Here is a 22,424-nt window from a genome sequence, read left to right on the forward strand (position 1 = left end):
CAAGCTTGTCAATAATTTTCTTTAGGTAATAAACATAGAAATAGATTACAAATAGTTTCAACTGGATCTTTATCTGGAATATTTCTTTTTGGTTAATTAAAGTTATTTTTGTTTAACTTTACTACTTTTAACACGTGATTTTATTATGCCAGCAAGGAACACACACCCTGTTTTATTAATCAAAATAAAATAAGAGATAACTTACCTTCCATTTAGATTACAGCATTCAAATCCTTAAAAAAAAAAAAAAAGGTCTAGTTAGATCTACAATTGATTTCACACTGAGCTTGACTCAACTTTGTAACTCAGTTGCCAGGAAGAACAAAGAATATCTCCTTAAAAATATTCTTCATGCTTTCCTCCTATACAGCTCATAAACTCCAGACATCAGATGATGAATTAAGAAGAAAATCATCTTTCATTAGTGAGTGATGCATTTTGAACACCTGGGTCTTGATAAAGGAGAGCTACAAATGTGACTTAAGGTTTAAAAAAAAAAAAAAAACTAGCAGAGAGAAGGTCCAAATAAGATCCATTTTCTTCCTTTACAGGAAACTTCCTTGTTTCTGTTGGCCTGGTTTATTGATTTTGAAAGGTCAGTGGTGGAATCAGAGAGATTTAATGATAAATGTGAAGGTCTGCTACAAATGACTAATTTCCTTCCATTCATGATTATATTAGCTCCAGGTTTACTGACATCTGGGTGGACATTCTGGGAAGAATCCTCTGCTGCTCCTCATTGAATTATGGTGTAGAAACCCTCTGCCTACCTGCCTGTTGACTCTGCTCTCACAAAATGCTGAGAAAGGGTTAATATGGGGATTTTTTTTTGTTTTTCTTAAGGCAAAAGTTGCAGATTTAATCCTGCTCATAACTGTGCAAGGAATCAGCCCTTCTGAGAGTGAAATGCACTTGGAGGAGAGCACAGCCTCTCCAGGCTAAATCACAGCCAAACTCAATTCCTAAAACTCACAGTTCCTAAAAAGAAATTCCCTTAAGGAACAGCCATAGAGTAGGAAGAGAATGAGAAGAACAAGACAGAAAACCCTGGGAACATCTGTACAGCAGTGCAAGGAAATGGGAAATTGTGCTGGATGTAGATGGAGAAATGGAAAAGAATGTCCAGTCAAAAAGTGAACCTGGGGGCCAAAGGGTGAGAGGGAAACTGAGGCACACTGCCCAGCTGCTCTCCCAGTGTAAAGCATCTGTAAATCTAGATTTTTTTTTCAGGTTAATTCATTCTGGCTCCCTCACAGCTCTCCAGACTGAGACAAGGCTTCTGAGTGCACATTCAAATATATCCATGAATACATAAATGGTTGGGATGAAGAAAACCTGATTTTGAAGTTTCTTTTTCAACTCACTGTGAGATAGCACAGAGGAAAAATTTCGTAAAGTTTCCTGGGGAGACATCATCAACTGGAAAAGCAAAAAAAGATAAAAAAGAACTAAAGGAAATTAAAACAAAAACCTGAAGTCTCTGCTGTAGCTATACTAATAGAGAACATTCAATATTTTAAAGAAATCATTGGATTGTGATAACAAGCATATAGTATGAAGCCCAGAACTGGAGGTGAGGGGCTGGGTCAGCAGTTTCCTAAAATACAGCATTGGAGAGAAACATAAATATATGAATAAATAAATAAATAAATAAATAAATAAATAAATAAATAAATACATAAATAAATACATAAACAAACAAACTACTCACTTTTGTCCCCATTTCTTCCACCATCAGCTCCAGAAGCTTCTCCTGATATCTGAGAGGCATGGTTCTTACTAAATTCTTTGCAGCTTTGCCTAAAGTTTAAATATTGTTGGAAAAAAAAAAAAATAAGAAAGCCTCCTTCCTTATTGAAACACAAATAGTAATTGCCTCGTTGAAAAGTGCTCCAAGGTACAGTTTGCACCCACTACTAAAATTTAATACTTCTGGAGGCACTACATAATCACAAAATCATAGAATGTTAAGGGGTTGGAATGGACTTTAAGGATCAGATCTTCTCCTTCACAGAAAAAAACAGGAAAATCACAGTTTAGGGAGAAAAAAAACCTCGAAAATATTATAAAGTATGCATGTCTATATAACATGTGCCTGTTTCTATCTTTAGGCATGGAAGTCAGTCAGCACTGCCTGGTCACAAGGCATGGTGCCCATTATCTGGGCTCAAATAAACAATAATTCCTGCATCTTTCCAGGGACATCACTAACTCAGCTTGGTAACACACCAAACATCTCCCCAGCAATCAGACACAGGGTGCTGAAGCCTGCAAAGAGAATTATTCCAATTCATTCCCTCCTCTTCCCTCAGGAGCATGGGCCTCCACACAGGTAACTACTTGAACATTAAAATACAAGCTTCAGCTATCAAGTATCTTTAATTGTTGGTAAAAGGACATAATTTCCTTTGTGAATATGTCAATACCTTTTAATTTTCTTTGGATTACCATAGGCTTCAAATGGAATATTATCTGATATTATTAAGTGGAAAAACTTGAAGCTTTTTAGAGTGTTGTAGTGTAGGCAACCAGGAGGAAGCCATTTGAGAAAGAACTTTAAAATATCTCACCTTATCAATGATTTCACCTCCAACATAGACATAGTTTCACTGAAAAAAAAAAGTATGACCACAATTTACATTTCTTTGGGACATCTGACACAATCATGTGACAGACAACACATTTGAAAGCTGTTATGAAATTCTCTTTAAAACGTTATTCTAATCATTAATATTTTTATTTTAAATTACATTTCTTTAAAAAAAAAAAGCATTATGCATGGAAATATTTTACTTCTTGACAAAAGAAAGAATCCTGAAACTTTTTTATAGATGAAGAAGGCTTCAAAAATATTTTTTTTATTTTTAATGCCATCTCTTATATAGATAAATCCACACAGATAGTTCTCAAGTCTCCCTGCAATCCCAAAACCTGAAGTGATCCATTGGAATGAGTGATACCCACCCATCTGAGATGATGAATGATATGAATGATCCACACCTATTCAGACCTGAAATTCAAGCCTAAATCAGAAGCTGCCCTTTACTTCCAATCTGCTTAAAGTCTAAAAATGGGGAAATAAACCTTAAAAGTTTGCATTTGCTATTCTACACTGATATGTTGATTCCTTCTCCCTCACTTCTGTTGCAAATGTTTTAAAATCTTACAAGTCACCAACATTTTTACAGACTCAGACAGCAGTCTGAAAATCTAGGACTATTTTTTATGTGATATGCCTCCTCACTCTAGCTCTAGTTTATAATTGTTTATTTGTAAAGAAGAATTCTGAAGCACAGGTCTGTATATTATATAAATATAATATGAACCAAAACAAGGATATTCTGTAAACTCTGATCTCAAAAGTATCACTGGATCAGATGTTTTCAGAGCTCTCTCACGACATCTGTCCCTGGAAACATTTACACTGCAGCCTGGGAAGCACACAGCACAGACTGGGTCAGCAGCAGACAATCTGGGGAGCAACATGTTTGTTTTTACTGTTTGACTGGCCCTGTGCAAAGGTGCCTGTGTGGGATCCTGGTGTGCTCAAATAAACTGGAAATGCAGCAAGGCTACAGGGCTGGACCAGCAGATCCAACTCCAAGGAAAGCATTTAGAAGGTTCAACAAGCCTTGTAAGACAGGAACAAATGTCACTATTTACCAGTTGTCTCTACCCAGTGTGAAGAAGGGCTTCTCAGAGGTTTAACTACAAATATGCTCTAAATCAAAAGCATGTTTTCTTATGTGGGCAGTCCTCTCAGTCCTTACATGCAGCAGCTAGATTGGAGGGCAATCTGAATCCTGAATGTCATGGGTTTTCTGCTATTCTTTTAAGAGAATCTCATTATCTTTACAGTCAATAAGGTGTAAAGGGGGTTGATAGGCACAACATGTTGTGGCCAAGATGAAAATTAGCATTTCAAATGGCTGCAGCTATTGTACTCTTAAGTAGGCCTGCTCAACCCATCATTCAAGCAAGGGAAATAAAACAGATGAAGGATTTTGGCAATAATTTCCATGGAATTTCCGTTCCAAAGATGGTGTCTGCTGTAACTAAGACCTGGGTGTCCCTTTAGCCACTGGAGCAGCCGTGCTTTGGGAAGCCACAATGCCATCCTCAGCTGTGGCTATGAGATAAGGATGCTGCCTAACAGGACCAGTTCTAGGACAGGCACAAATGAGATTACTTGAAGAAGACTCTAGGTGTGCCAAAACCTAGGCTGACTTTTTTGTCCTGGGCTGTCACAGCTGGGAAGGCTTAAGCATGTCTATCACATAGTTTAAAAAGGAGGTTGCAGAACAAGATTTTCAAGGACAGTGTCAGTGAAATGACACAAGCTTTGGACTTGCAGAAAGAGCCCAAAGAACTAAACCCATTAAAAAACTGGCACATTACAAATTTGCACTCTGTTCAGCAATTTGGCAGAATCAATTTATGACAGATTTCATGTTGGGGATTGAGTCCAAAAACGACTCCTCCCCTAATTATGAACTGAATCCTCCCCTCATTTCTCTTTTCCTTTTCTTTTTTAAAAACAGTGATAAAAACAAAAATAAACCAGAGATAAATAAAATAAAACCACTTTGTTTTGACTTGCAAAGAAACACGAAGGACAACAAAGGGCAAGGATGTGATTCTCCCCACCAGGATACGTTACCAACTGGAAAATTTGGAGAGAAGCAGGACCGTGGGATTTGAGGCACCAAGCTGTGGAATCTGAGTGTGTCACACAGGTTAAATGCAGTCTCCAAGGGGGAGCCAGGCATCCCATGCAAGAGCAGCCCTGCTGGTTGGAGGCCAGCTTGCCTTGGCATTGGTGCTGTGGCAGATGCTCATTTAAACTTCCACCCTAAAACTTGCTGGAAGAAAACTTCTGGCAGTAGGTAGGGGAAGATGGGAGGAATAAAATGGGAAAAAATAGTAGATGGGCTGGAGACTGGAGCAAGCTGGCAATGGTGCAAATGCATTTGAATTGTCAATGTGCAGCTAATGGTTCTTGGTCCCAACTGTGCCTCTGGCTGCCATCATTTTAATCTTTGGGTCATTATAACATAATACTTCTGACAGTTACCAAGTTTTCCTTTGATCTCTCATAGCAAATTGATTTTTGGTTTTGCATCTATGGCAATACTTTCACTAACTTGTTTTTTTGATTACACAGAAAAGTGGGAAAAACCAGTATTTGACAGTATGAACTCCCCATTGCTTCATCTTGGAAAGAGTTTACCAAGAAAAGTTCTTTCCAAAGTCTAGTCTAAAACTGACTTTGTATGTCAGGAGATTCTTGATTGCCATGACAAAAGTGAATTTTATTTTACATATACCTGTGTCATTATAGTTTGGTATGAGACTTGAAACTAAGAGCACCGATTTTGGAGGGTTCCTTAATTTAGATAAATTTAGATAAAAAGTATAACCCAAAGTATCAGCACAATTTTCAAGAGAGTCTATGTAAAATGGAAACTCTAGTCCAGGATTTTTCATGTCTTTTCCATTGAAATTTCCTGCCTAATTTTCCCACATGAAATTATGCTTAACTTATATGGCACTTTTTCCTCCAAAAGTATTTTCTTTATATTTATTTAATTTTGTCATTTAATTTCATGATAAATGCCAGATGCAAAGCCTAAAATCTAGCAAGAAGAGTGAAAACAAGGCTCTGTAACTAGAAATCTATGGGGTACCAACACAGTGATCTCATATTGAAAGATAAATTGGAATATATGTCATTTTGCAGAATATTGAACCATACTGCTATAATATAGTGAGATTTGTTCATGGATATTCATTGCAAAACATTACAGATGGTGTGTATTGTTAAGCAGACAATAAAAGCATAAAAACAAAACAAATGCATAAAATGAAAATGTATACCAAAAGAAATTTTCTGTACTTACCATTCAAATAGGACTCCATTGGTTGCATTTTCAAAAGGTATAATTTGTGGTGGCCTTTTCTAAGATCCAATCTGGCAATGGATTCTTTATATTGAACTGCTAACTAATGTTACATGTGATAGTCTATCACTAACCTCTAAATTTTTGGTTAGTTTGGACACAGGAGTGGCCTGCAGAGCTCCTATCCTCCCACTCATTTTCATGGAATAGCAGCAGAAATATCAGAAGCATAAGTTCCAGGTTTGGACAACTGTATGTACAAGTTTTCTGTTTATCCATATAGTTCCAGTAATCCTGGGAGTTATCCCAAATATTTGTCCCAGTCAGACTGAGTGGGAAGTGAAAGTCTGGGGGGGATGTGGGAGCTGTAGGAAGAAGAGAACCAAGACCTCCTGCAGTCAGTAATGGTTGATGCAGAGGGAAGAGCAGAGGGAGATGGTCCTGGTTTCAGCTGGGAGAAAAGCACTGATGTGTTTTAGCTGCCTTGGGAAGGGTGCAATTGCTGCTGGGTGAGTTAATCAAAATTACCTCCAGCCCTCCAGCTCCCTGGAACTGGGATGTCGATTAAGGATGGACGTTTCTGCTATTGATCATTTTGGGATGGAACTCCCCCTACCTGGGAGCACACAGGCTGTGTTTGGGTGAGGTATTCACCATCACTCCTGCTGCCCCATGTGATCTTGGATTAACTAATCCAGTTAGTTTACAGGGTCAAACCTCTTAGTGCAATGAGAGCTTTGTGATGGTTTCATAATGCAAATGAAAAAGCTGTTGATTCCTGGAGCCAAGAGCTAACAAGTGCTGCTGGTGACTGAGTCAGGTTTGTTGTAATCTTTACTTTGAAGATACGCTGGAGTTCTCCAAGGTTAATGAAGCACTTGTGGGAGAGCTTTTCTTCAGACTTTAGCTCTGTTTTACTCTTGATAGAACCATTAACTTCTACACTAACCTTTCTACTTGTTACCATTACACACATTCTGCCCACTAAAGCTTTATATTGATTTTTGCCAGGGAACGCTTATAAATTGTAGGTTTAAATACATGGGGGTTTTTTTGTTAGCACAGGGTGGGATACAGGCAGACAGTGATTAATTTGTAGGTTTTAATTTATTTTAGATATATGTTACAGTCGCTTTGGCAACATCATTGTCATTAAGTTTTGTTTCTTGAATTATTTGCTCTAATTATTCCAAATATCTTTTTAATTGCTATAGTTTCCAGTTAAGAAATTTAAACTTACAAGATATGATGAATAGTGTTAGAAAATACATTGAGATACTGGAAATTCTTCTGATCCTTCCAAATTTAGGACCTCATCTATGAAGAATGGTGCCAATGGGGCAGAAAACCAACAGTTCTTGCCCTCTGGAACTTAGCCATGCATCAGAAAATCCTGTATTCTCCTTTTAACATTTTAATCTCCTACCTCTTCATTTTGTTTATGAAGATTTCATATTAAGATTCCAAAGAGACATATTTTTTCCCCTTTGGTAAAAAATTATGGCAAATGAATTGGGAAAAACAATAGGATTAATCCTAAATTTTTAAGGGTTTAAAAATTATTATTTTAGCTTTATCTTGCCATATTGTTTTGAAGTTTTTTATATACCATTGGACTGGTTTTGCATTGCCTGATTTTTGGTAGCAGGGGGACACAGAGGTGGCTTCCACCACATCCAGCAGAGGCAATCCCTGATGGCTATAAAGATGTTCATGCTGCTGGCCAAGGCTGGGCCAGTTACAGAGGTTGTAAGGCCTCTGTGAGAACAGATTTAAGAAAATAAAAAAAATTAGTGCACAGTGCAGCCCATGGGATCCACAGGGATGCAGAGATCCATGTACAGCCCCTGGGATCCATGGGGATGCAGAGATCCACCCACAGCCCATGGGATCTACAGGGATGCAGAGATCCACCCACAGCCCATGGGATCTACAGGGATGCAGAGATCCATGTACAGCCCATGGGATCCACAGGGATGCAGAGATCCATGTACAGCCCATGGGATCCACAGGGATGCAGAGATCCACCCACAGCCCATGGGATCCACAGGGATGCAGAGATCCATGTACAGCCCATGGGATCCACAGGGATGCAGAGATCCACCCACAGCCCATGGGATCTACAGGGATGCAGAGATCCACCCACAGCCCATGGGATCCACAGGGATGCAGAGATCCATGTACAGCCCATGGGATCCAGGGGGATGCAGAGATCCACCCACAGCCCATGGGATCCATGGGGAATGCAGAGATCCACCCACAGCCCTACCTGTTCTTTATCCTTCCTGATTCCCTCCAGCCAATGGATTATTTCCATTTCATCTCCTCTTGAAACACCAGAGCACTACAGCTATAAATATTTGGTGAGTGAAATGTTGTTTTATCTGACATTTTGTGTCAAAGATGACTGTTCTGGTTTTGCTGTTTTTCTGGTTATACTTTCCAAACAGAAAATAATGCTCTAATCAGTGCCAATTTGTTGTTGGCAAATACAAAAATAAATCAGGGAATAGAGTTTTCCCTGGGGTTTTTTGATGACTGGTTTTTTAACCTCAGTGTAGGCAGTCGGTGAAAGCAGACTGCAGGTAAAGTGTGTTAGGCTGGTTGGAACTCTGGTGCTTTACAAAATTACTTGTACTTTTCCTCCATGGGGATTTTACATCAAGGCAGTTATTTCAACACCATTGTTTTTTACAGTGATTAGCAATAAAAGCTTGAATATTTCCCTGTTTGATTAGGAAAGAAACATATATACCCAGTCCTGGGACCTGAGTATGTTACTAGAATGAAGACACTTGGAAATTACTTTCCATTTTAAGAATTACTAATAAAAGAATTCTTTGCATTATGGGTCAAATTTCTATCTGTGTATTCAGGCTTGACTCCTTTGATTTGATTGCTCTATACATTCCAGAAATCATTGTAGCTTTGAACAAGATTTGCTTTCAATAAGACATTATTCATGTCTGCCCAAGAATTAGGCTTTGAGAGATTTGTACTAATATTTTCTATTATGTTGGTCAACAGGGTGGCATTCTCTAAGTTTCACTTTGATATTCAGATTCAGATATTCACAACAAAAATATGAATGTCTCATGATTGCAGCTGTGCAAATAGCAAGGGATTATACCAACTTTGAAGCTGGATTCTGTTCTCATTCTTTTCATTATTCATTTCCCTGTGAACAGTAATGGCAGAAATGTGGGGAACTTGCTAAAACTGACACACAATAATGCATATTCACATCTGAAGTATTTGCCATGGCAAACAGCTCCTTTGGAACAGGGTATGTGCAAAACCAGCCCTGCCCTGGAGTCTCAGGACAGCTGGCTGCCACTAATACTGTATTTAATAAACTACTAATAATGTATTTAATAAACTGAAATGGACAAATGGGTGCCACTACACCAATGCACTTTTTGACTGCTTAAAGAAGCCAGAGCTTCATTCAGCACAGGAAGAGTTCCTGTACTGGGATCTCACTGAATCCTTCAGAAGCAATATTCCATGCATTATTCTGTGGTAGCAATGTAGTGAAAGAAAATTAAATGTAAACTTCTGCTGTAAGCAGCAAAAAAAGTCTAGCATTCAGCAATTTAGGTCATGATCCCTCAGTCAGGAGGAAATAAGTTTGTTTTTTTTTTTTTTTTTTTAAATCTGGTGTTTATGAGCATTGCCAGAATATGAGAGTGGCTGGATAATTGAGGGGGGAAAAAGGTTAATGTATCCTAATTGAATTACCTGAGCTCCTACTTATCTTAAAAAAAAAAAAAAAAAAAAGTCTGAGTATTTTCTTCATTCAGTAACTAATTCAGTAAATACCTTACATAAAGGATTAAATATATGGGAAGAAAATGACCCCATCAGCTTGAAAAATGCATTCAGAAATAACACTTTAGGTGTGTAATGGCAGTCAGACAAGAATTTGTCAATAGGTATTATTTGCTGGGAAATTTTGAGTAGGAAATATTTTGAGTAGGAAGTACAGTTTTAAAATTGATGTCATTTGCAAGCAAGCTATGAACAAAGAAAATTTAAATCCATTTAATTAATATATTAATAACAAAAATATTCCTGCCTTCCTCAAAGCAGCCAAAATTTAGCCATATTGCTAAAGTGGAAACCAATTTAGCATGAACTACTTAGGAAGGAAGAGAAAAAGCAGAGACTTCAGCTCTGTTCAGGAATAGACAAGGGCAAAATATGATTCCAAGCTAAGTAATTGCTTCTGTTCAGAAAACCACTTAATTTCAATGGGAAAATAATGGGTTTAAATCAGAAAATAAAAGCACTGCATATATATACACACATAAGAATGAATAAATTTATATTTTAATATGATGCAACTCATTATTCATTATGCACTGGACAACATCTGAGCTCCTCTCTAAGCTTTTCTCCACATATGTCATACCTTGCAAGCTCTTCAGTGGTAATGCTCCTCTTCCCACCCAGAGGCTCATCATGCACTGGATAAAATAATAAAAATAATAATAAATAATAAAAAAATAAATAAAAGTCCTGTGAACAGGAATATCAGAAGGTAACCCTTCAAAATTGGGGTCTAATGAATCAGAGCTATGATTTTTCCAGAGACTATGTGGAGCTAATCAGGATATAGTCTTTTTCAGCTGAAATTCCCAAATTTTGCCCCCAAATACATAGGGAATTTTTGATTCTAGGTAAGTTTGTCAAATGCTTTTAGACCTCTTTTTATATTTAGCTATTTAAACACAGGATCATTGCAAAATCAGAGGTGAAAGTAACTTTGACTACTATTACTTCAGATCCTTATAAGAAATGTTATATAGGCTGTGAAATCATATAAAAAATGTATTTTTGCAGAAAAACTGAGTAAAGGCCATACCTGTTTTCAAAAATGTATGGTGTATATTTTGAAATAAATAGAGGTAACAAATTGTCCAGGAGGAATGGTAATCTGGATAAAAGTATTTCCTTTGAGCCTCTTTTGAATTACAGTGGAGAATTTTTAATACAGGTAAGTCTTCTGGAGTCCTGCAAACCCAAACACAACCATGAGGTTCTAATACAGAATGATGTATAAAATCAGAAAAAAAGTACAAAACCAAAATATGAAACCACCCATATAACAGAAGATGAAAGAATTGGAAAAGCTTAATAGAAATGAGAGTTAAAATGGATAGGCAAATTATTCCTGTGTTATTACCCTAAACAAAACACTATAGCAAAAATATTATTTTAAATGGATCCATTAAAGCAATTTGTAACTAATCTAACATTTACATACTCCAACCTAGAATTTCAGTGTCACTTAAGATGTTACAAACCTCATAATTTTTACAGTTTTCATTTAGATTCCTAAATAACTAAAAAAAAAAAAATTAAAAAAAAAATTAAAAAAATAAAAGTATGTGGTTTCCAATGCATTCAGTCCAAAAGAATGCCAGGCTCCAACATTCAGTCCCAAGCACATGATACAAAACTCTTTCCTATAAAAATAGCCTTAAAAAAAAAAAAAAAAAAAAAAAAAAAAAAAAAAAAAAAAAAAAGGAAAAGCAGCAAAAGCTGGCTTAAGAAATGAATGTGACTAAGCCAGATTCTTTATTCATCCCATTCATTATTCAAAGACACACACAGATATACATGCACATGTTTAAATACAAACTGAAAGCTAACCTAGCTAATTCTGACCCAAATTATAACTGTGTACCTGATTTCCTTCTGAACACAGAGCACACTGACAGCATGCAAGAACAATTCTATTCCAGCCATGCCACCTTAACTCTGGAGAAACCCCACAGATGTCAATGAAATGGTATTGGACTTGCAATGGAGTGAGAACAGAATATTGCCCAGCATATCTTTTTTTTTTTTTAGTATATTTTATTTTAAGCAAAACAGAAGAAATCTTCCTTTGCTCTCCTGGTATCAATCAATGACCATTGCTCTGTTAATGTATTACAATAAAATTCCTCAACGGTGCATTGAGCTGCTTGACTGTAATATATCAGCAGATCAATGGCTTGCAAAAAGAGAATGGTCAAATGCAAGACAACTTCTCCAATTAGATAATTTTCAAAGATTTCACACACTGAATTCATAATGACTTAAAAGAAATGAGTTAACAGTGTTAACTGGCTAACTGGAGACCTCACAGGGTTTTTCCAACTGTTATCCTCCTTCTTGTGCCCCCATTATTAAAACCAAAGATAATATCCATTTAATAAATTTAAGGATGCTTGTATACAGATCTGGATACTGCAGCTTGGGCTCTTCCTTGCTGTTAAGAGACTTTTACCCACTGAAAAAAAACAAAAAACAAAACAAAACAAAAACAAAGAAACCAAGAGAAAGTAACAACACAGAGAAATGGAGGTCTGCAGCCCACATCCTCAGTGAAGGAAATTTCCAGCCCTTTTGTAAGTCCTGGGCTACTTTCAGGATTCATTCATTTCTAGAATAATCCTGTCTCACCTTGAAAGGAGCCAGGTGACTGCAGCATCAATTCTTTCTAACTTCATTTTTCTTTGTCTAAAATTTCTTTCAGGTCTGTAATCATACTTACACATGGACCTGGTAAGACAAGGAGACATGTATAAATTTATTTGTATACAAGTGGACATCTGAACACACAAAACAAGAAGCTGCCCTCCTAACCTGTGTGATTTCTTCCTCCTCCCAAAACTTTAAGTCCTTCTTGTGGGTGAAATGGTTTGTATGAAAATAAAAATCTGCTCAATTTTAAAAGCCAGAGCTAAAAGCTTTGCTCTGCATGCAGTTGTTCTGCTGTAAGGAATTTTTCATTCATACATCCCTCTTTTTCATTGACATCATATATTTCTGTAATGCTGACTAATTAAGCATTGACAAACCTCTTCATTTTTGAGGTGGCATCAGCACTTAAAAGTTCTGCCTGGAGGGAAACCCTGGGGTCTCAAACATCAGATTATTTATTTCAAGATATTGACATTTCTGATTTGTTCCAATCTCAGAATATAATAAGGATGACCTCTCAGCTTTGCTTTGTTTCTGTGTTGGGTTTTTTTTATTTTATCTCATTGAGAAGGGAGAAGAATTAACAAAAACCAAAACCAAGCAACAAATACTTTTAGAATGAGATCTCCACTTAACAGAAGTGTGAGGTGATGACTTGTCAAAGAACTAACAAGGGTAAGAGGAGATTTGGGCTTTGCTGGGACTCACCAGAGGGAGAATCCAGGCAGTGAATGGAGAGTGATACCAGAAATGCTCCATGAGCTTAAAGGGGCTTTTTCCCAACCTAAATTATTTAATGATTCTCTGAATCTGTATTATGCCTTTTTTTAAGCAAACTGAATCTATCTTCAGTGAAGTTCATTTTCTTTATCCAAACTTGTGCTTGAAGCACACAAGCAAACAATAATCCCTAGTGCCAAAGTATTGCAGACTCCATCTAATTACTCACAGCTCAGAGATATCTTAATTGAGGTTTGATTTTTTTTCTTTTAGTGGTTACATATGCCAGACAAAACCCATGTTAGAAAATTGCTCTTCTCTTCCACATGGTATTTCTGTTTCTGCTCAAAACAAGAAATTGCAAAACATGCATTAAGAACTAAGCATGAAAAACAAAAAATATTTTCCCAGTACTCAAAACAAGTAAACATCAAAGACCTGAGATGATCTAATTGAGCACAGGTGTACCATAAGGTCAGAAAAATTGAAAGTTAAAATTGCCCATTCATTTTTAATCAGTCTCTCCCATTTGTTTGCTTTAGGATATGCTCTATTATTACCACTAATATAATAGTAGAATTTAATAATTAGAATATTAGTAATTTGCAATTTTCAACGCTAAGTAATCTCAAAGGACTTTCCAAATAATTAATTCATCTTTACATCATGCTTGTAAACAGAAATTAAACACTATCCTGCCATTCTACAGGGAAGAAAGAAACAAAAGTTAACACTGGGACTAATTTCTATTTCTCAAATTCTGCTTACTGCAATTCGAACTACAAGTAATACTGAATTAATGCAATATATGATACAGTGACAGTCTTAGAATTGCATGTGTTGGATCTGTACAATCCAGAGGTGCATGAAAGGAATTTATAATACACTGCTTGTCATACAACACAGCCAGTCTCACAGAGGTGCTAAGAAAACTTGTATGTTATTACCATTCAGAAGCTGACAAATAGGATATGATTCCTTAATGACTCCTGAAGGCTTCAGATCTTTTGTCACAACAAAGTCAAAGACAAGTAAGTCACAGACAGTCTTAAATAACTTGTGGACTGCCAGCAGATCCTGAGGTTGCCTGAAGCAAGCAAGTTTATTTTGCTAACGTGTGTTAACAAAACAGAACATCCCAAGCAACTGTCTCTCATGGACAGCAAATGAAACATCAACAACAACTCCAGACTTCCAAAAGCCTGAGCTTCTAGCTCCAATTCTCTCCTAATATTTAAATAAGGTCTTGAATATATAATTATTTGGACATCCATCACCTGAGAGGCAAAAGCAGCAGCACCTTGCCCTGTGATGTTTGCACTCAGCTGGAACCTGTTTGTGTCAGGGTGTGCTGCCCTGGACGTGCCACAAGAACTGGCAGGTCTGAGCTACCAGCCTCACCTCCACCTGTAGCACTGAAACCAAACCCAAACCGACAAAATAAAAATTATAATTTTTTTTTTTTTGCAGCATTACAAGATGGCTAGGCCAAATTCTGCTCTATTTAAGCAATGTGCTCTACCATTTCTGACAGCTACTGCAGCATGACTGAGAGCAGAAATCAGGTTATTATTGTAGCCTTTGACAGAAAATGTTGTTAAAGCCATGTTGTCTTCAGAGCCTTTCATGAAATCTGTAAACACGTTTAACATTTCTTTGAATGGGAAATATGGCTTGTCAATCTATATTGACTCAGTGAAAAGCCCAATATATTAAGCTTAGATCCTTCAGGCATTTATTTTCTCTAATGATTAACTTTACAATATAATTTCATCCTTTCACAAATCAATTGCACTAATCATAAGAGCTCAGAATGAATGTTTACATTGCATTTGTCTTCTGGTTTAATTCTTTTTGGACATTGCTTAGCTGAGCAGAATTCAGTAAGGGGAAAAACATAGCATAGGTATTGCTGCTAAATTAAGACCACAGATTTACTAATCAGAAGGAGTTACCAGGTCTTTAATTCAAGCCCTCTAGGGACCTGAATTAACATCCATCCCACTGAATGAGACCATCTTTTCTGAAATAGGGAGATTAGTAAAAAGTAAGCCATGGGAGTACTTTGTGGAGAAAGTCCTTTCTACAATTCAATCTGTGTGTGGGCAGAGAAGTGGTCACTCCAGATCTGGATGTCATTGTGGCTTTGACCTTAATCCCTGAACTAAAGGATGAAAGCACAATGATTGCAACACTACTCTGGCTTCATAGTTCATTGCTATAAAGCACATATTAGTATACTATAACCATTAGTGGATAATTTTTAAGTAAATGAGAAAAAAAATTCAAGAAAGCAGAATATGAATTTTCATATGAGGAGAGAATCATAAATGAGAAACAGGAATAAAAAAATTAATAGTTCATAAAATCCAATAGTTTAGAAAAAAATTTAAAATCCATTAAGACACACAAAACTCCATTGCTGTGAATATGGCAGCCAGGTTTTGATGCTAACTACTTGGTCTGATACCCATTAAACTTAATATAGAGATAAATAAATGTAAAAATAGCTTTACTTGTTGACATCTAAACATTCTTACGTGACAAAGTCAAGCCTTAATAAGCTAGTGCTAAAAATCAGTCAGAACTGCAGGACCATAACAAGACTTAGATTTTGAAATCTTCCTCCTATCAGCTGGTTTCTACCTGGATACCCCTTGGTTTACTGCCAAAAAATCTTCTCTGACCCCTCAGAAAACTTGCCAGCTCCTAAACTCCACGGTCCCAGGCTCTCAACCCCATCCCAGCCACACTGAAGAAAGAATAATTATTTTGTTTTGTACAGCATAAATGTAAAAAAAAAAAAAAAAAAAAAAAACAAAACAAAAAAAAAAAAAAAAAAAAAAAAAAAAAAAAAAAACGAAAAAAAAAAAAAACCAACAAAAAACCCAGGAGTATAAATTCCCATAAAAACCAGAATTGCTGTTTTCCACTCAGCTTTAAAGGTAAGAACAGTGGCATGTGAGAATTCCAGCTGCATGAACTGATCAAGGTACTGACCAGCCTGTGCTGTCTGTGCCCTCTGTCCTGTGTTGGGTGGTGCCCACTGGATTTCTCATGGAAACCCCTTCTGAGCCTTTAACCCTGAAAGGGAGCTTGGATAAATCTTGCTCAGAATATTTCAAGTTTATTCTCTGGAGAAATTAATGCTACTGATCACAAAATCACTGGCAGTAATTTATATGCATGCATTATTTGTCCAACACTTGTGCAGTGCCAACAATTCAGTAAAAAAACCCCCTCACAACAGATTTGAAAGGATGAAAAGCTACTTTTGCTAAGTAGCTGTTTGTTAATTTGGTCTGAGTTGGTCCTAGTTGAAAAAGGTCCAGAAATTAATGAAGCTGCTCCACATGACATCCCCTAAGTTCTCTCACATGGGACACACTAACACTTGACACAGTTTTCCTGCTGCTTCACTGATGCAGGGCCAGACCCCAGCCTAGGTGTGTCTCTGGATGTCTTCTCAATGATTTCAGTGAAGGCTATAACTGAAAACCAATTTCCACTCGATTTTACTTGCACATGAACAAAAAAACCAAGACAGCAGTTGAAAAACACCAAATAAATAAAAAACCCAAACAAAACAAAAACAACAACAAAAAAAGACAAAACTAAAAAAAAACCAAAAAGCCAAAACCAAACCAAAACAAAACAAAACCACAAAAAACCCCAACAAGTAATCAAAGCCAAACTACAACAAACAACCCAACCAAAAAAAAATCCTCAACTAAAGCCAGCCCCCTCACATAGAGTTTAGAGAGTCCAATGCAGTCACAGAGCTGAAGAAGGGCTGAACAGACAGAGCAGTTTTGTTCCCAGAGTGGCTGGACTGTTCCTCCAACACAGTGAATTAAATCTTCAGAGAAGCATCTAGTCATGTCAGTCCTCATGTAAGGAACTTGATACTGCCAGCATTCCCTTACTTCAGCAAATAACAGGAATCTATATCTTCCAAACAGATCCTGGGATAAGACTTGCCTTTTTAATCCCCACTGTAGGAAGGATTTCATCAATAAAACCTCCAGTTTTGATCTACAGCCAGCCAGCCCATACATCAGGGTGCACATTGCCTGCAAAAAAAGCCATGCTAAGCCTCACTTTGAGGGTCAGACTTACTGGCTAACTTACCAAAATTTAAGACTGCTTTCATGGCATATTTAATACCCTGTAACAACCTGAACTCAAAGCTCAATGGCAACTTTCCAAAGTTTTCTGAACAGGCAAAAATAAGGTGGGGTGTTTCATATAATAATCATATAATCATATAATAAAATTTTAATTCAGATTTTCTTAGCAGCTGACTTTCAGGGATAGTCATGGGAAGTGTGCTAGTATCCAGTCAGCTGTCAGTAAACTCATTTCACATCAACACACAGAAATATTTCCACTCCTATTTCCTAGCTCTTAAACAAGAAATGTGTGTTACCATATCCCAGATTCAGCGTGGATGAAGGATAAAAAAAAACAACCAGCCATATTTTACATCAGAAAAGACATTTCTTGGTGCAATAAGGCAGAATTGCTGAAACATGAAGGCACACACCAGTTTGGCAATAGGGTGGCACAGCAGGACTGTGGTCAGCTCCCCCCTCACCCTCAGTATTTTTATCAGGATTTGCAGCAAAGTCTCCAGCTCACAGTGATGGTAGGATGTCAAGTAAAGCTTGGTGTCTCCTGGTGTGAAACACAGGTCAGATGCTCACCAAATTGTGTCATGTGAGCTTCAAAATGTTGGTGAAACCACATAGGTATCCAGAATAATTACTCATATTGCCACAAACCAGCCTTCTGCAATGCTAACCATGAAAACTTGAAATGTTATTTTATGTTCTATGTATCCAATAAAGTATCCAAATCCCAAAGAGCTTGCACATTTTAATTGTTCATGGGTTAATTAAACCTATTTTCTTAAGTTTGTCTTCTATGCAGGTCTCAGCTTGCCTCACAAAACAAATAGAATTTGAAGAAAATGTTCTCAATAGTTACAGCTGCATATTGAAATTCAGCATAGAACTAGAGGAAATCAGACTTACAACAGCCAGCCAAAATGGCCAAAAAACTCCCAAGAATTTATGAGGGTCTGTAAACAGCAAAAATTAATAGATGGAGATTTTCTGGCTTTAATTATATTGGATGCTAACAGACTGCATAGATAGAGATAATTTATACTGTAAATAGCATTTGAGATTAGAGAAATTCAATTTAATTTTGCAAAAACAGTAGTAAAGAATTCTCACTTGATTTATTGTGTGCAAAGATTTACTCCTTCCCTCTGTAGCCACATGAATAAAGGAGTGGCCACCTGCACAGGGACAGCCTCACCTGGAAAAGGTCCCTGCAGTAAATTCAGAACCTTTAACCCTGCACCTTTGTCCTTCCAGCTGGAAAAAAACATTCTAATGGTTCTAATCCAAATTTACATCCCATTTTTTTAAGGTTCCCAGTACTGGAAGAGAGTGTGGTTGCTGATGGTTGAGCAGCAACACTTTTATTTGAACAAGAATTTAAATTTTGTAGGAGATGCATCCTAGGAAATGGACGTGGACACATCTCTAGCTGCCTTCTGAAACTTGCCCAGTGTATTTATCCACTAAAATAAAGCAATTTCCAGGGCTGACCACAGCAACCTACATCACACAGCAACTTTATGGATCATGTTAGGACAGGAAGTGAAGAAGAGCTCTTCTAATTAATGCCAGATAGGGAAATTCATTACATAAGATGTAATTACTTAAGCTGAAATTAGTCCAGAAGCTGGAGTTCAGCCAGAACACTAGTTTAACATTAAAATGCTAAATAAAATAAAAAAATTAACACAAAAAAAAAAAAAAAAAAAAAAAAAAAAAGGCATCCAAACCAGAGAAGAATTTCTTACTTTTTGATTATATGTTATCCAGTCAATACAGAGCAACTGTGATAGCCAAAATTATTTTTTTCTGGAACCTCAAGTTAGAAAAAAGTTGGGGAAAGCAAATTGTTAACCTCTCCTGAGGTGCATTTATTCTTGCTCATCTCCTATTTAAACAGACAACACTTGTGATTTTTATTACAGATTTGGAAAAATTATACCCCTTTAATAAAATTTCAGGTGACTTTACAAATGAATAACTGAGCTCAGAATAAAAGTAGAGAACTGATAATTAAAATGTGCATAGTTTGCACGTTTATATGTGCACAAATGTGCACCAGTTTGAATGATCTACCTGCACAATGCATGCAAATGAAATAACCACCACTAGTGGTGAAAATCATCATCATCATCACTTCCAGAATCTCCCAAGGATTTTCTCAGTTCTCCTTAGGAAGCCTCCCATTAAAATCCTCGTGGATACCTGTGCTCCCAAGCACACCAAAAAATAAATCCAGTTGGTTAATGTGAGAGCAGCAGAGCTAATGAAGGCTGTTTCCCAAATCCCCACTCAATATATCCAAGTCTTCCTCCACTCCTCCACTCTTGCTCAAAATGAGGACACAGCTCAGAACCTCCCTCTGGGTTTGCAATTTCTGAGCAGGGAAGGGGCAGCACAGGAGCTGCTTGGCCAGCACAGAAAGAAAACAGCCACAGCTCACCACACTCCTCCTTGCAGCAGGAGCCTCAGTTTTTATCACATTCCCATAGCAAAGTTTGGTTGAAATTAATTAAAAGATTATTCAGAGCAAACTGCCAGACAAACAGCTCAACACCATAACTTGTGTTGCCTTCAGAAGGCAAGCTAAATAAGGAAACTATTAATAATTATTATTTCTGTACACCACGAGCCTCAAGTTCTTGACTAAGGCCTGCAAACACCACTGTGATACTTATAATAAACAGAAAATTTGCCTAACAGAAGGAACAACAGTAGAAATGATAACACAGCTTACATTAATTAACAACAGAGCTCACTATTCACTGAGGAAGTTGCCATAAGTATACAGACCTGGAGCCAAATTTTTGCTAAAGCTGAGCTAAGGCAAGACAGACATCTTCAGAAATACCAAAAATCAGCAATCTCTATTTAGGTGTCAGCAGAAATATTGTGAGCTTAAAAAAAAAAAATAAAAAAAAAATAAAAAAGTCTCCTACTGTTCACTGCAGCTGGGAGCAAGGATGTCCCAGCAGGAGCTCTGGGCTTTTCAGATTTTGGGGTAGGGGGGCAGTGGCCTCAGATTGCCTCTTCCAAGCCTGACTGTCTGAAAGGCAAATAATAGCTGTGCTAATAAACCCAGCACTACTGAATAATTTACTCAGAGTGGAAACAAACAACAAACAATGTTGGGGCTTTGTTCTAGTATGGGAAAGTTGTGTTTTAAGGATTATTAAGATATTTCCTCCTTCATCTTAAACATTACTAAAAATCAGTAAAATTTAATGGAATATGTAGAAGGGACCTAAATTGTGGAATGGAAACTCCTTAGGAGACCATCCAAAGGCAGAGTGGAAGAACATTAAAAAAGTTTTGTGTCCATTATAACAATACCTGTACTAGTAAAGTTCACTGAAGCTAAATTTTTCCACAGCAGAACACAGAAATGCTGTGAGATTTGAAAAAATACTTCCATAATTAAGGAGGGTGGGATGGAATAACTCCAAAATCAAAACAAAGCAAAAGCCACTAAACAGCCCAAAATGTGTATTCAAACTTCTGATATAACACTGTTATCCTCAGATAGCACAATGTCCTTTTTGTGGGCTTCAAACCTCCAGAAAATAGGCCAGAAAAGCAACCTTTAGAATAAAATGTAATTGAATTTTGTAATTGTCCAGGTGTTCTGCACTGCAGCCTGTGAGCTGATTTCACCAGATCCATGCAGAGAACCTTCATTTCACTGCACACTTAAAACTGGGCAGGTCAGCAATGCTCTCAGGAACAAATTGCAAAATGTTCCCATCAAGTGCTGCTTAGTGCACATTTGTGTGGTAAATATTCATCTGGCACCTCCTTGTTTATGGTTCTGCACTTATTTTTCTTTTAAATTGGAAAACAAATGAATAGATTTTCCTGACTCTCAAACCACCTTGCTCTAGGAAGCAGTTAACTCATTTTGCAGTGTTAATCATCAACTCCACAATTTATTTGGGATGTAGAGAGAGGACATTGTATAATTTGCTGTACATCTCCACAACTTCATTATTCCAGAGATATGGGTGTGCATAAGGTCTTAGTAAATAGACCTGAAACACCCCAAAACAATGTCACAAACAGCAAAAAATCTATTTTATGAGCTTATGATGGAGTAAGTGTAACTGAATACATTTGTCCTACAAAAGAGGCTTCACACCCATTGATCTTGGCTTCAAGATGAGCTGAAAATGTGCACCACAACATTGAAAATGTGGGAGAAACCAAGCTAGAGAGTGGTCCTGGCATCACAGTAAAGTCTTTTGCTAAGGGATCAATTGCACAATTAATGATGTCTTTGGTGTTTTTTGGTGCAAGTGTTTTCCAAAATCACTGAGCATCTTGCCATTAATGAAATGTCCATCCAGTTATACTGAATGCAGGCAGCTCTCCCTTCCCCAAAGACCCAGATTTTTCCAGTAAATCACATTGTCTCATCTCTCCCATCCCTTGCTGCCTTCATTTTACCATCACTCTCAAAACAGTGAATTTCAAAGCACCAAAATCCTGCCTCTATCAGGGCCCTCCTGTACAGACTGAAATATTCCTGGTTGAAACACCTCAAGGACCCTAAATAACCCTAAAAAATCCATCCTCCTCCTCCTCAAGTCAGTTTGCTTTGGGTAATTCAGTCTTTTACAGAAAGCATTCATCTCTGAAATTTGATGCAGAAGTTGAGTGCTAATTGATAGTAAGTTCCAAACTGAGCTAAGCCAGAGTAAGAGGGAATAAAGCTGCTACCATCTAAAATAACAACTTTTGGTCTACTTCTTTCTTTATACTCCTCTGACACATCTTAAATGGAGCCACAATTATATGAATTGACCATTATTAGAAAAATATCAACAGCCAAAGTCACAAATATCAACTTTGTACTGTATTCAAGCTGTAACAAAGCCAAAAATCCAGGACATGTGAAGGAAACAGAGTCTTGGAGATGACTTGGCAAAACCATCTCTAGTAGTTTAATGAAAAAAGGGAAGATTAAACACGAGCTGTGGCAAGGCAGGTCGTTAAAGACAAACGATGATCTCTCAAGAAAAGGAGAGCTGTAAAGCTGAAGGCTGTAAAGATGAAGGCTTGCCAACCTCCTTAATGATAACCTTGTCCAATAATGGATTTGATTTCTTTTTCACAACTTGTGACAATCAAGAGAGAATTAGGTTTCAAACAGAGGTGGGAGGTCATCACTTTTCCACCACCACTCGTGCCTTAACAAGCC

At 37.2% G+C, this 22,424-nt stretch overlaps 1 protein-coding gene across 1 annotated transcript in view; it reads right to left on the reverse strand.

Moving 5' to 3' along the window:
* Positions 1 to 1,941: 1,941 nt before the first annotated feature.
* The window catches only part of LOC130263814 (keratin-associated protein 16-1-like), a 187,415-nt gene continuing 166,932 nt past the window's right edge, over positions 1,942 to 22,424 (reverse strand). Inside the window, exon 4 of the mRNA XM_056511639.1 lies at positions 1,942 to 2,006. Coding sequence (XP_056367614.1) covers positions 1,942 to 2,006 — 65 coding nt within the window. The remainder of the gene's footprint in view (positions 2,007 to 22,424) is intronic.

Source organism: Oenanthe melanoleuca, chromosome 1A (assembly GCF_029582105.1).
Source record: "Oenanthe melanoleuca isolate GR-GAL-2019-014 chromosome 1A, OMel1.0, whole genome shotgun sequence".
Lineage (NCBI taxonomy): Eukaryota > Metazoa > Chordata > Aves > Passeriformes > Muscicapidae > Oenanthe > Oenanthe melanoleuca.